General features: G+C 37.8%; 1 protein-coding gene across 7 annotated transcripts in view; it reads right to left on the bottom strand.

The window, feature by feature from the left end:
• The window catches only part of Tpk1 (thiamin pyrophosphokinase 1), a 237,047-nt gene that overhangs the window by 69,655 nt on the left and 151,065 nt on the right, over positions 1-16,327 (bottom strand). For 6 of the 7 annotated variants that reach the window (XM_069996963.1, XM_069996960.1, XM_069996964.1 and 3 more), the window contains one exon: positions 15,700-15,846. The exons of the other annotated variant lie outside the window; for it this stretch is intronic. In XM_069996963.1, coding sequence (XP_069853064.1) covers positions 15,700-15,846 — 147 coding nt within the window. The remainder of the gene's footprint in view (positions 1-15,699; positions 15,847-16,327) is intronic. 7 annotated transcript variants of the gene reach the window in all.

Consider the following 16,327-nt stretch of genomic DNA (forward strand, 5'->3'; position numbering starts at 1 on the left):
TCAGGCCCCATGACTAGACCCCCCCCCCAAAAAAAAGACTGGGGTCTTGGTCAAGTAGTAGAATTCCTGCCTAGTAAGCATAAGACCCTGAGTCCAAACCATCAGCAACAATAACAAAACAAAGGAAAAATCAATGAACAAAAAGTTAAATCCTTTGTCCAATTTCTGGGCCAAAGCCAGTTCTGTTCCAAACTAGAAACCACAAAGAAAATCAGTCCCTAAGAAGGAAGGATGCTATATCAACAACCTCCCAAACTTAAAATTCCCTAGTCCCTCTCCAAAGACAGCTACCTGCTTAGTGCAGCAACCAGGGCGGCCTCGTGAGGACAGGGAGACCCGCAGACATTGCACGGGTGAGGGCTGCTGAGCAGGGATCTGGACTGAAATGAGGACCCAGGGACCTGACATATCACCGAGGACGATTCAATCATGGTCTGACTGAACACGTGTGCAATTAAACAATGGAGTCCTGGGCTCCAGCTCCACTAGGTCCTCTAGTCCAAGGACCATATGGTACTTGAGTGTACAAATACAGTGGACCCAGTTGGTAATCGGCAGAAATTTCACACAGGTGCTTTACTAATTAGCTAAAGGAAAGCTATCATGGGAGGTAAGCCTACAGACTTGTCTAGAACTGTCCCTTCGCTCACAGTTACTGTTAAAGCCTTCCTCAAGCCCCATTTAATTCTCTTTTCTGGTCCCTTAAAAGGAAAACAAAACCAACATTTTGAGAGAACGGCAGCAGACCTCCATGAATGAATCCCAGGAGAAAAAGAAGCGAATGCACCTTTCCTTAAATCTCTAGGAGCCAACGCAGTGTGCAAGATACACGACTTCCAGGCCTTCCGTGCACAAGCCTCCAGTTTATGCCCAAGATGAGCACCAGACAATGTGGGAAATGCTGTGCTGGAAACAGGAGTGCCTAAAACAACTTGGAAACCTCAGTGACTACGTGGGTAAAATCTAATCTGTTCAACTGCTCAGAGGCATTAACATAAAAATGATGTACAAAACAAGCAAGAGGGAGCTCTATAACAAGTGTGCAGCAGAGACTACAGGGGCGCCAACGGGCTCCACAGAGAGTCAACTAGGGTAGGGATAATGTCGCCCCTTCATTGCTGCTTTCAGTTCACCAAGGCAAATGCTGCCTGTGGCTGTAAACTCTGACATAGTTAATGTCTTTGTTGTCTCCAGTATTATTTGTTTCTTCTTAAGAGGAAAATAATATGATTTTTTCCAAGTTCATATTTAATAAATAGGAGTTATTTGGTAGAGAACTATCTCCCTCACAGATTTGACTGGTGCAAGTAAGGAAGAAGACACGTATCCAGAGATAAGACTACTGAAAACAAGATGATTACAGTCTGTAATGAAGCTCAAAATATAAGTGTGGAACAGGGCAATCGACAGTGACAGCAAGCCAGCATCAGCAGTTAACAGAGAACTTGAAGGGATGGGCAGCTGTTCCAGCCTTTACTGCGTGACAACCTCACAAACCTGCTCCCGTACACTGTACGCTAACCTACTGTAATGACATAGTTTGTTATAAAAAGTGACTGTTTTGTTCAATCTCTCTCTTGAGAAGGCAAAGGTTTCAAGTTCTAAGGATTATTTATTTGTAAATTCCAGATCAGAATTTGATTTTTTTGGAGGAAGTATACGAACCTTTTTGTTCACCTGGAAGACCATTTTACTCATTATATAAATTCATATATAAATACTGTGATATCAGTGCCCTAACTCTAAACAATTCAACTTTTTAAAACACATTGAATCTTTCTACTAAAGTAACTATATTAGCTCTTTTTAAATTGTTTTAAATATAATATACCTAACAATTAAGTTCATAGATCACAATCAAATTTTAACCTAGTTAATGAATTTTAATTTGGTTTATAACAGTTACTTTTATTCAGAAATATAAAAGTATAAGTATAAAGTGATGAATGATAAGTAACCTTGAAATAGTTACTTACAGACACGTTTAACCTTATTTATTACGCTGTACATAAAAAATTCTTATTTGGTAGCTTCATCCCAGAGTGAAAGAGCTTAGAACTAAAAACATAAATGTTGCTCCTCAATACTGTCATACGATGTGATACTGTGCTCTGAACATGGGATTTTGAGCTCAGGTAAATTATTCTTTGTGGTCATATTCTTGGCACATTCAGCACAGTGAAAACAAGGGCTGTGTCATCACTGCGGACTCACAATGTTTTAAATAGAAACCTGGAGGGGCCTGTGAACTGACGTGGGAAGAAGAATGCTTCTGTTCCCCCATGAATGGCATCTGAAATCCTTCCCCTGGCAACACCTCACCTCTGACTATCAATGCAACATTGAGCAGAAAACTGGACTTTTGGAATCCAGACTTCAAGCATTTTAGTAACTTTACAATCAGCCCTCACCTGAGGGAGGACAAAGAGGGATAGGCAGAAGATCCACACCTGCAAGTGTGCCTACCCACTAGCTAGAAGATGCAGGCAAAGCATGAGGACCAGGAGTTAGCCTAGAATGCTCTCAGTTACCAGACTCAGCTCTTACGATTCTCCACCACAGCCTTCGATTTTGATTTGGCTTCTGACATGGTCTGCCTCTGGGGGTTGGAGGAGAAAACATTGGTAATATGGAACTCAGTACTTCATGATGCCAGAGCAGTTATTTGTTATAGATTATCAAAGTACCACTGAGAGACTGTACCTTCTTCTAGTTATCACAGATGTATCTCTCATTATGAGCACTGAAATTAGTTTTATATTTTCAGACAGTCAAACAGTGCTAGGGCTCTGTTGTTCTTATTTAATTATCTTCTCTAATTTGTCAGATAAGCTATAAAGGAATCAAGAAGTAGAAAGCAGGTTCTGATGTCTATACAGTGCTTTTGCAGGAAATACTATACCTTCTCTCTATCCATACTACCCACAGCCAGCCTCAGTTTCCACCCCAAGGCCAGGATGCACAACGGGATTATGTCATGTTCCCAATAACTTAAACTGTTGTGAAAGACATTGATCCAGATGCACTGTACTCATAACCTGACACAGTGACTTGAAACCCCTTTGTACAACTACTTGAAGATAACAAAAAATGAAAATCTAGACCAACTAAATGAGTAGAGAGCTTTTTATAGGAATAGGAGAATGAATAAAAAAATAATAAATTGCCATTTGACTTAAAATACCAGCACATCACTGCTTTACATTACATCCTACCATTCCTGTAAATGAAACACTTTACTACTTTAGTTTGGACATATTTTCCAATGGAGTTTCTTATCTTCTCACTCTAAATTAGACACCAGAGCTGAAGGAGGTTGAGAAAAAAATGTAATTGTGTGGGAATTAAAAATTATCAGTGAATTATTTCACTATGAATTTTTTTAAAAATAGCTGTTTTTAAAAATAAATATTGGGCAATAGCATAGCAGGAGCTCAGTTTCAATGAAGGCTAGCTAGGATTCACCCAGTAAATACTGTCTTAACCAAATTTCCTTTCCTTAAGAGGGGTTTTTCCCCCTATTAAAAGTAATTTCTCCTCATGGTCCTCTTCTTGGAAGAGGAATGATGCCTCATTAGCTTTGAATATTAATAAGTGATCTCATTCATATTTTAAACTAATGTGAAAAATGCATTCAGAAAGCAAGAGTGATACACATGGCATCTGTGCTTTGAAAGATGAGTAGCACATTTTTGCTGCTACCTCTCAGATATTAATAAATTAAACAATAGCTGGGCTCCAGTGGCTCACACCTATAATCCTAGCTATGTTGGAGGCTGAGATTTGAGTCAGTGGTTCAAAGCCAGCACAAGCAAAAAAGTCCATGAGACTTTTACCAATTAACCACCATCACCAAAAACAAAAGAAGCTGTAAGCAGAGCTGTGGTTAAAGTGGTAGTGTGCTTTCCTTGAGCAAAAAAAGTTAAAAGAGAGTGCCCATTCTCAGATGTTCATAGTGGCACAGATTTCAGAACCTGAGCTATACAGTGAGATACTGTCACACACACACACACATATGCATACACACATGCACACATGCATATGTGTGTGCATACACATACACTTAGAGTCCTTTCTCCTAAAGCCCAAACAAATGAGTATATGAAAAAGAATTTCAAATAATTCCTCTAGTAGAGTCCAACGACGGCGAGGTGGCTGTGATGCCCTGTTGACAGTGCAGGAGTCTAGTTCCACAGCCCACTGAGTGTGGTGAAGTCCTCTCCACAGCGCTGTCCACTGAAATTAAACATGTTAATGCATATGCATCCCATTCAGGAAGTTCATCTGATGTCTTTTCAGGAATAAGAAAGTAATGTGGTTTTAAAATACAGGAAGGTGTGAAAGCTAAGAACAGTAAAAAGAGCTGAGTGCTGGGGAAAAACAAGGAAGAATCAGGACACCACAGCCCATCAAGCCCCGTATTGGGGAGCACTTGCAGGTCTAGCTGCTAAAGATGAGCTGCCACACTGAGATGTGTCAAGATTTACCATGCTAGAGCCTGAGTCTAGATTACGACAATCCTCTAAGCACTTAAAACTCAAATGAATATGGAGTGGATAATGAGATTTCTTTTCCTGTAAAATGGAAGTCCGATGAATGATGCTTGAAAGCCACTAGTCATTTTTATGAGCCCTTACAAAGTGATGGAAGATTTTTTTTTTTTGTTTTTTCTTCTTGGGTTTTGTTTTTCTACTTTCCTAGCAGAATGAGTTTCTTTTTTATGTTCCCTAGAACATTCACTTCTTCTGCAGGAAACATCACCTTTATAAATGCAATGATTTTTTTCCCTTTCTTCCTAAATAATAAAAATAAAAATAGTTTAAGATCCAAATCCACAGATGTTTGTTACTGATTTTTTTTTGTTCTCTAATAAAAATGAAATTTGCAAAACAAAGTTTATAGCTTTTAAAGTATATTCATATGTGACGATGAATTGGTTACAGCTTATAAAAAGTCAAAGTACAGAGGCATATGCAATGATATATAGGGAGAATAGCTCATTTGTATGAAAAAAATAAATAATTATTGTAGAAATAACAGTGTGAGACAAACCTAGAATTAATGATCTTTGTGAATTACAAAAAGATAAAAAGGTAAAATAAAAAAAAAGAAATGCTTAACGCAAATATTTTCTGTTGTTTGCAAGCCCTGTTGTCAAGGATTAACTTTTGATGAGCTAGATAGAAATGTCATATTTTCATATATAATTCAGTACGATTTTGTTTTTATTAATAATAATCCTGATCGATGTTCATATGTGAAAACAGAATTACGTAAATTAAGGTGATGGGTGGGTGGGGAGAGATGAGGAGAATGTTGAAAGAGGTAATATTGATCAAGATGCCTTGTATTCACAAACTGACATGTTGAATTCCTTTGTACAACTAAGTAAGGATAAAAAACAATCCACGGGAAAATTTCTTCCTGGTAAAAATAATACACATTTATACTTGATTTTCTTTTTGAGAAAGAACATAGTATTTGATATTTAAGACATAGTATTTGATATTTAAAGCTTACCAGATCAACACATGATAGTTTGGAATCCAAACTGCTTTCATATTTAAGGTGTATGTCATCTTGTGTTGCTTCATAGACTCTTATAAAGGAAGACCATAAGGTCTTCACCCTGAGTTTGGTCTACAACCAATAGGCTGCGTGTCTACCGTGGAAAGCAGCTGTAACTGTTTTTGTTTTCCTCAGGAATTGGTAATGAGGAGGGCTGAGCAGGCCCTACACAGTTGTAATGCCTGGTACTGACTGCATGTTTAGGTGTGGAGCTGTAACTAGTTAGGCATCACTTTCTAACCTGAGAAATAGGGATTGTGGTATCTGCTTCATGAAACTGTGGTGAACTTGTTAAACAAATTAACACAAAACAAAGAAGTAATCCATGGGATCACTAGTACTCGTTCAGTATCAGCCACTATCATTACTTTCACATTATTGTAGAGGGTAGCTGCTTCCTCATTTGGTAATTAAACACATAAGCACACACGCATGCACGCACGCATGCGCGCACACATACACACTTCAATTTGAAGTTCCTATTCATGAACACTTTGCATGCTTAACTGATAAATGTCTCTAACAGTCATTTTCCAAGTGAGAGTCTATGGATAAACTCATTCTTTAAACTCATAAATATGACATTTTTAGCGTATATACACATTTACTAAATGTATATTTAGATGAAGAAAATGTTCACAGATTTCAAGTCCATTTTCAAATGGGCCCATGACTCCCAACAAGTTAAGGATCTCATTGGAATTATGAAATCACTCACATGCCCTAATTGCTTCTTTGTCTTCTTTCTTTACCTTCATCGGCTATCGTATCACTCTTCTCCCAGAAATCTGGCTTTCCACAGTTTTCCCGGTAAAGTGTAGTTTCTACTGCGCACCTTTGATCAGGTTGCCCCTTGGGGTCTTTTGACCTTTTCACTCTTAGCAAACCCCGCTCATCTGCCAATATGGGAGGGCCAGCTTAGAACCGAGCCTCCAAGAGCCCTGCCCAGGCCTTTCTGCAGTATTTTATATACTGCTTTCTGGGCTCGCATAATATTCTATACATATTTTTGACTACTGAAGTTATCTTATTCTGTAACACTGATCTATTTGGCGATGAGATGTTAGTTCTTTCAGTACAATGTATTTATCCCCATTCTATCAAGATGCCTGGTTAAGATAAGCTTGCCAGTAAGTTACTTGAACTGGTGGCTTTAATGTGGCCTTGTCTGTGGTCATTTGGGTAAATGCCTAGAAGTGGGATTGTTGGGTCACAGGGGAGCTCTGTGTGTAGTCCTCTGAGGAACCTCCATACTGCTTTCCAGAGTGGTTGAACAAGTTTACAACAGCACAATTATGTTTATCGTAGCATTAGTCACCATAGCTAGATGCCCCCTCAGTACATGAATGAATCAAGCAAATGTGGTATATGTATTCACACACACACACACACACACACACACACACACACACACACACACACACACACACACACACACACACACACACACACACACACACACACACACACACACACACTGGAGTTCTATGTTTCTATCAGAAAGAAAGTCACTGTCTTATTTGTAAGGGAATGGAAGGACTTGGAAAAAATCATATTAAATGAAGTAAGCCAGACTCAAAGAAATATATGTCCCATGGTCTCCCTTATTTGTAATAATTAGTATACATCTAGGATACTCTTAGCAGATGAGCAGATTAGCTCAATAGCTATGTACATATGTCCATATAAGATGATGCTAAGCAAAATGAACTCCAAGACATGGACACAAGAGTTTTACTTTGTTGTTGTTTTTAATGTACTATGTGATTTTTTCTTTTGTGTTTTTACCCCCTATGGTTATCCCTTGTTGTCACTGTGTTTGATTTTGGTACCCTGGGTATTGTATATATGTTTATCTAAACTAGGGAAGGAAAGGGGAACAACAAAATGGTGAGACAAAGGACAAGGGGGAAACCTATGCAACAGCGATATTCACAAGACAATTATGTTGGAAATGAGCTGTACAACTTGGGAGGGGGGTTGGAGGTAAGGGAAAGAGGGAGAAATATGAGGGAAAGGGTAATAAGTAAGACAAAAATGTAATCACTACCTTACTTATGTAACTTTAACTCCTCTGTACATCACCTTGACAATAAAATTTAAAAGAATTAAAAAAAGTTGGCTGAGTGAATACATGAAAAAATTGCTCATCATCCTTTATTTTTCAAAAGGCTTTCTATGATCCTGAAATACTGTATATTGGAAAATGTTCTCTGAACAAAATATAAAGGTCTATTCACAGCTTTTCAATTATTATTTTCAAAATTTCAAAGATTTCCCACTTGTTAATGGGCAGCATCACTCAAGAGAAAAATCAATCCTTCTCCACTCTCCCGTGAGCAACGTTTTTGTACATTAAACTTGCCTGATAAAATAAGACCAATGTTCTACACTCGGTGCCTTTTACCTTGAGGGTTCCTAGTAAGGGTAAATTGGCTTCCTGACATAAGACAATTGGAAAGGCCAACATATATACAATGAATCACTTTGGAATCTTCCATCATCAATGCCCTTTTCCAGGAAGGATACAATCTGAGGTGTCATCACCACTTTCTGGGCTATAATGGAGAACACTCTTCCCCTTTGATGAGAAAACTCTGCACATCCATTCATTTCCTCCCATTCAGACTCTTAACTTACATGCTACATAAAGTAGCAGGGAAACCTAATTCTGTGTTATAGGAGCATTATGTACTTTTATTGGTTATGTTTGCTTCATGCACTTATATTCTTTTTTTTTTTTTGTCAGTCGTGGGGCTTGAACTTTGGGCCTGGGCGCTGTCCCTCAGCTCTTCAGCTCAAGGCTAGCACTCTACCACTTGAACCACAGTGCCACTTCTGGTTTTATGGTGGTTTATTGGAGATAAGAGTTTCATGGACTTTCCTGTCTGGACTGGCTTTAAACCGCAATCCTCAGATCTCAGCCTCCTAAGTAGCTAGAATTACAGGCATGAGCCATTGGTGCCCTGCAACACTTACATTTCTTAAATGTTTCTTTTTCTACAAAAGTGGCATCATACTAAACTCATGAATCATGTTACTGGACCCAGAACTGTGGCAGGGTGAATGGCAAAGGGCACTGTCCCTGAGTTTTTGTTCCTACATCTAGTGCTCTACCATTTTGACCCACAGCTCCATTTCTGGCCTTTTGGTAGCTAAGCAGAGGTAAGAGTCTCACAGACTTTCCTGCCAGGGCTGGCTTTGAACCACAATCCTCAGATCTCAGCCTCCTGTGTAGTGAGGATTACAGGCACGAGCCACTGGCTCCTGGCTGAAATACATTTTTTTATGACTTTGTTTTTTAAATTGTACAGGAAGGTGATGTGCAGAGGCACCATCGTTACGTAAGTCAGGTAATGAGTACATTTCTTTTTGAAAAGTGTCATTTCTTCCCTTGTTTTCTCCCAGTATTTTTTCCTTTGTACCTGCTTCCTCCCATAGCTTGTATAGTTCATTTTTCAACAGTGTCTAGTTAGTATCACTAAAATGCATTTTTAACATACCCAGAACCTAAACCATTTACCATGACACTTCACAAGGTACACAAGGATAAAGTAGAATATATATAAATACATCCATTCAACCAAGTATCCATAGTAAAAGAACCAGGGCACTCCCCATCACCAAACAAAGAATGATCTCCAAAATATCTTATTAAATGAGAAAATGAAAGAAATGACAGATGATTAATTATTATTTATTAATTCTTCCAACACAAATTGGAGAGCAAGCCCAAGGAGTTATATGTAGCTATACAGGACTATGATTTGGAGAATCCCTAGACTATGAATTGATTTGCCATGTGCTCAGAATGTTACTCTATGCAGAGTTCTCTCATCTGAGAAACAGAAAAAAAGAGGCATAGAGTCTACTGGTTTAAAAAGGGCTGCTAGGAAAATCGAGTGAGACAATAATGAAGCTGCTTCATAAACTGAGTACTGTATAAAACCTAAAGCCATTGCTGCCTTTGGAAACTTCCCAGCCTCTCAGATCCAGAGGCTGTTTTAGAAATGATGCATGGCAGTCAAGAGATTTTGGTAATCTGAAATATTAAACTCAGTATGTCATCAACACCCGGATGATCCTATCTACTTAGTACTATAAAGGCCATTTCCCAGTGTGCTCTGGGAGACAGGGTAGAAGTGGGATCATCTTTAATCCTATCCTATGCCAATCAATTTCTTTCTCTTATTTCCATGTGTGATAAGTGCAGGCTTTGGTATATATTTATCATTTAGGTCTAGACCGACCCCCCCAACTTGCTTCATGAACGTGTAGCATTTTTACAAACTTCATGGTTACACTATTCTGTAGACATCTGCATTGAGCACCACAATTCTCATAATGACCTAGACATGAAGGACTAAGTGGGATTTTTGAAAGACATAAAGGATAATAGTTTTTAAAGGAAGTAATATCCAACCTCTATAGACCCGAAGTATAAGTCTCAGCATATTTTCTCAGCAAAATTGGAAGACATGTGGTTCTTGGGGGATGGGTATGTACTTGCATGTTGCATGTGTGTGCTCGGCGGGGGGAGGGGAGTGAGGCATAGTGCACCATTCCCTGGAGGGGTTCCACATATGCAGGGTGAATGCAGAGTTTGGATTAATGTGTGTAATTCCCTTCACACCCCAGTTTAGCATTATTTGTATAAAACTTTCCCATTTACTTCATTTTAATTATTTCTTTTGGAACAGCTGAGATCAAAATGCCCCTAACCTCAGGATGAAAAACTCTTAATTGGCTGAGGAGCAGTACATCCCAGCGGAAAGTGTGTGAGGCTCTCTGTATGAACTTTCTCTTGTGCCAATCTCCTTCCCAGAGGCTCATTTCATATCCCTGCTGGTAGCACTCAATTCACTTCACAGTTCATTGGTACTGCATTGGCAACCTTTTGTTTTCAATCAGTGCAAGATGCCGAAGGAATGCTCGATTGAACTAAGTATACGCGACACAGTGTACTTGTGACCTTGCCAAGAAGGATGGGGGGAGGGGTGTTTAAGGAAAAGATGACATCCCAGATCCAATATTCCATTACTCTACCCACAGCGGGACTATGATAAGTTATGATGACAGAGCTCAGGCACATGCTGATGCCACCTTTCCTCCAGTCTCACCTGAACAAATGGATGACATCAAGTCTCCAAAACCGATTCCGTCACTGATGGTTGACAATAAAAGGCCAATGTTCAAGTGAGTTTTTAAAACAGTCTCCATGGAGATTAAATTTCATAATTCTTTTCTTACTGCTGTGGAATCACTGAAGGCTCATGTAGTTGTTTTTTTTTTTTTGCTGATGGGTCTCTTTCTATAAATCTGTTAGAGAAAGAATCTGCAAGGTCAGAGAACATGTGTGCAGTATGGCTGAGGGGTGGCAGTGGAGCCATGTTCACTCCTTTCCCCTCAGGACACACTGCATCTTACAGCTGCTTTAAAGCTGACCATCACCTAAATGTCTCTGTGAAGCTCATCGTGAAATATCTCTAAGGTCTCGGCACCATTTACACTGTTGGTTCTTTGCTAATATGTAGTTTGCACGAGAGATTATAAAAGGCCAAGCAACAGCAATTATAAGAACAACAAAGAGGAGAAGAATAAAATAATAATGATTATGCCAAAGAAAGAAATTAAAATTGGGAAACAGCATGATCACTTATAAACTCTCTAGAATAGGAACCTCCTGAGATCCACTCCTAATCACACTGAGAATATGACCTCTGATACACAGAAGGAATTTTGTTGAACGTGTGTATGTTTGTGTGTGTGTGTGTGTGTGTGTGTGTGTGTGACACAGACCAGAAGTCTTAGTCCTCTGCAGAAACCCTTTTGCATGCCAAATTAATGTTATGAATATTCAGCTTCTATCTATCTAACAGACTCAACATTTTTATCATATTAATTCTCAGAATTACAAATGTATACTGCATAAGATGTCAACACTTTATACAGTTAGTAATTAATCTACCCAGGAGAAAAATAAGCAGCTGTAAAACAGAACCAAGACCACAAGGAAGACATATTCACCACAAATTTGGAAATGTGTTCCAGTGAGAAGAAGAGGACAGAAGTCTAGTCTGTAACATTTCCCTTGGTCAGACCCTGGGCTTCCAGCTAGGATTCACCACAGCTTTAGGACAATGTAAAAGGCATGCCTTGTTAACTCCTGGACGTCTCATTTCTTGGTCATAAATCCTATTAACTTGTATTACAAACTGCCATAAAACTTGGAGATAAAAGATAATTTATGCTCAGTGTACAGAAGCTAATGTTTCTGTCCTCTTGAGAAAGCACAGGACCAGAAAATGAGAAAGTGTGTATGTGAGACTCAGAGCCTTCGGAGGTCTGCAGGGGCAGCACGAGCAACAAGGCTCAGAGCAGCGACTCACAGCCTGGCCACGGCTGTCAGCCATGCTTTATGTCAGAAGTGCCTCTCACCTGTTGCATAATGGCTCCTTCTCAGAAGTGGTGATAGTATCTTAGTACAAGTACAAGAAAGCAGTCTTGAAAGCAGAACAGGGATGTTGACTGTTAAGGAAGAGCCAGGATGCATCTTCTTTTTAATTTCCCATTATAAACTGGTGAGTTGATTATTTTCTTTAAAATAAATGCTGTCTATGAATGTTTTCCCTCATAATGACATTTGGATATACAGGAATGGAAATATGCTGAAATGTAGAAAAACCTATATATATCTATATATGTGTGTGTGTATATATATATGTTTTTAAAATTTCAACTCTATTCTTATATAATGGAAATGCACTACACTGAAATATAGTATAAACATGAAACCGTATAGAGCATAAAAATAGAAATATGCTGAAATATAGTATAAAACCTATATATATGTATATATGTTTTTATAATTTGAGCCATATGACTTCCAGTGAAATTGTTACCAGAAATACAGCTTAGACCAAAAAGACTAAAATAACTAATCAATGCATGATGATTACTTATTTATACAAGCTAGTCACAGAAGAGTCTTGCATGCAGATTCTGAGAAACGAACACTGGCCATCACAGAAAACTCTAAGATGATGAAAGGGTACGGAGAGTTTGCAAAAAGATCAGGAGAGTATATTTTATTTCCAACATCTAGGACTGTCCTGATCAGCTAGCATTAGTATTATAAACATACAACTAGAGCTCTTATAAGTTACAAATTAAAATTTATCCAACAGTTCCCATAAGATGGCTTGTTCCTTCTGTTAATATCTTACTTTCAGACAATCAGTGATTATAAAGAAGATTGTAAAAGACATTCTTTACAAACCTAACACTCAGGATAATCATAATTTTTTGAGATTAACAATAGCAAAGCTTCATGGTGATCTTATTTAATCAGCTTATATTATAGAAATTATTATACTTTTAGATTTTGTTGCAATTTAGGAGAACTCAGAATCGTTTTTTTTTTTTTAATTGGGAGAAGGGGTAGATGAGTGAAGAGAAGAATGGTGGGTGAATACCATCATAATATTCAATGTACTTGTATGAAAGTAGAATTAGGTCACTTGAAGGGAAGGTGAAGATGGGCTAGAAGGGGGAGAATGATGGGAGAAATGACATTGATCAAGATGATTTAAACTCAGAAATTGACATGTAAAACAGAAACTCCTTTGTACTTAAAGATAATAAAAATAAATTACGACTGAAACTATAGTAACATAGTACATCCAAGATTCATGTTCTTTGAAAATGTTTTTGAGAGTAGAACTGTATATGTATAGCACACACACACACACACACACACACACACACACACACACACACACACACACACACACACACACACACACACACACACACACACACACACACACACACACACACACACACACCCAACTCACCATGATGTTACACATTGATCATGGATAATTACTGGCCTATGGGCTGTGACTTGTTTTAAGAGCTTGTCATTTGTAATTTAGCCCATTAACCCCATGATGGAGAAGACGTACTGTAATAGAAAAAGAGCTGAGTCAAACTCCATGACAGTGTAACTATCGTATAGTATCTGCTATGCTTTACACATCATTGTTATAAAGCTGAAGTAACATCTTTCTGGTAGATGTACATGTATCTTTTGACTCAGCAGTGAGATGTGAATATTAATTTAGAAAAAAATTCAAAAAATTTAAGTCATTATTTGTTGAAGCATGCCTGACTTTTTCTTGAGGCTTCTACACAATATTTTAAACTGCCTTCATTTTGAATCAATTAAGCTTCTAATCCAAAGCAACAATAAACCTCAGTATCTTCTGCATTATCCATGCCATGTATCCTCCTTCATTCTAGTGCTCACAGAACATATAATGTTATATAAAGTTATATGGAAAAAATACAAAACCCCAAACAGTATGCCCTTTAATGGCTTATATTCTATTTCTAGGATGCAGAATCACTTCTGTGAAATAATGTTAGTATGGTTTTAAACCCATTTTAGAATTAGCTTTATTTCAAATTATACAAGTAACAGTGCTTAGGTTCATCATATGTTATATGAAACCCATTCATACTGTAATCCTCTAAATACAATTAATCTGGCTTTTATACATGCATTACTGTCTTTCATTATCCCACTAAAAATGGGATTATATTTTAAAAAAAGGGGTATATCTGGTTTTTATACATGCATTACTGTCTTTCTTATCCCACTAAAAGTGGGATTATTTTTAACAAGGGGTAGAGATAGTGTCTCTCCAGAAAGAAGATCCCCATAGAACAGCACAGCAAAGAGGCAAAGGCTATATATATATATATATATATATAGTGTCAGCCTGATGGCAAGAGGTGGTGAGAGGTAAGAGGTAAGAGGGTGTGATCTTACGTGAACTTCTGCCCCACACTATCTTCTCAAATACCTCGCCAAGTGATTTCTTTTAATGCTTTTAAATTATCTTTGAGTAGCTGAACAAACGGGTCTCAAATCAGTCAGTGTATGTGTATAATGCATCTTGATCAGTGTCATCCCTCCCATCATTCTCTCCTATTTTTCTTAACCCTACCCATTCCTCAAGTGAACCTGGCTCTATTTTTCACATATACACATGGATACTGTATTTACTGTATTTGCCCACCCTTCCTCTCTCCATGTGTCTGCTCCCCTAGCCTTAAGCTCAGTCTTTATCTCAGGAAACATGTTTCAGCTTCCTGGTATTCATTTTATTAAACTGTACATTAATTGCTTAAAGAAGCTGTACCACTGGAATCCTCCCCTGAACATACCATACTTTAGAGAATTTGTTAATAAATTCATATGGCCGTATATATGTTTTCATATATTTTATAATTAGGACTAGCTTCTACATATAAGAGAAAATGTGTCATTTATTTCTCTGAGCCTGATTCACTTCACATAATTTTTCCCAAGCCTATTCCTTTCCTTCCAAATAACAAAATATTATTTTTTCCTGATGGATAAATGAAATTCCATGTATAGATGCCCTACAATGGATAAGCAGATCAAGAAAATATGAGTTAAATACATATGTATTTTAAATGTTATATACACATGTATACAACATACACATATTACACAAGGTAATTTTTAAAAAACGGAACTCAACTCTATAAAATTCATTTCTTCAGTAAGAATTCTATTCAGTACACTAGTACAAAATTCTCTTTGGTGTCTGTCATTGGAAGTGGGTGGTACTGTCATTAAAGTTTTCTTGAGGGATGACAATTAATAATCAGGCAAGCTATAAAGAGCAAAAGCTAAAGATTTCCTTTTAAGTGCTAAACAAAATCCAATCCAGTTTCCAATTATAATGATAGTACTTAAACACATGAGAATCCTATTTGAAATATTTGCCAAGCCTTGTGTGTCCCTGTTGAGGTTTGTTTCAAGTGTCATTCATATTCAACTGCTCAAGATTCCAAAGTGCTAACTTCTATTCTTAGTCACTTAAAAGTTATGCAGGTTTTCTTTCTTTTCTAGATGCAATAACATGAAAACTTTTCACTTTACTTGGAGCAATGGTCTTAATAGGCCACAGGCAAGGAAATCAGATCTACAGTACTTGCAGGTGACAGGCACAGGCAAAGTCAATGTTTCTGAGTATACTCGAAAGCTAAATGTTTTGCAGAAGTAACGCGCTGGTTATATTTGCTTGTACTTACTGGCTGGAGAAGGTAGATGAGAGATGCCTCTTGGATTATTACTGTTGGCAAAGGAGTGATGTGAATGGCTTGGAACAAGGTATTCACAGACGCCATGATCTGGTCAAAACGCCCAGCTAGGCCGCCAAGGGTGACAATCACATCAACCTGAGCAAGGCAGGGAGAACTGGGAGTCATATATTTAAATATTTAAAAATAATGAAACAGCATCAAACAGCTACCACACCATTCAATACTCTATTTTACTTGATAAGCCATCATGAAAGTGAACATTATTTCTGTTGTTCAAAGGAAGAAAGTAGGTTTCTCGTTCAGGGGCATAAGACTGGAAAGTGAGAAGAGTGATGTGTGAAGTCCCACTACTTTTGAGAACACATTGAAAGTTGCTCCCATCTCTCCCTGCAGCAATACATTTGTGCATCCTTTACAGCAGATGTCTCTGTGATTTATAACATATTGGTTGGTGGTTTAAAGCTGGTGTATTGATCACAAAACAGGGAGGATAGAAGAGCTTAATTAAAATATTTAAGAAAACTGACAGCCATAATCATTCTATCATATGATAGAAATTCTTTAAAATAGGGAGGCTCTTTTAGGTTTCAAAATATTACATTAAAAACTTTTAAAA

The sequence above is a fragment of the Dipodomys merriami genome, unplaced genomic scaffold (genome assembly GCF_024711535.1).
Source record: "Dipodomys merriami isolate MVZ:Mamm:240054 unplaced genomic scaffold, mDipMer1.0.p SCAF_5, whole genome shotgun sequence".
NCBI classification, from domain to species: Eukaryota; Metazoa; Chordata; class Mammalia; order Rodentia; family Heteromyidae; genus Dipodomys; species Dipodomys merriami.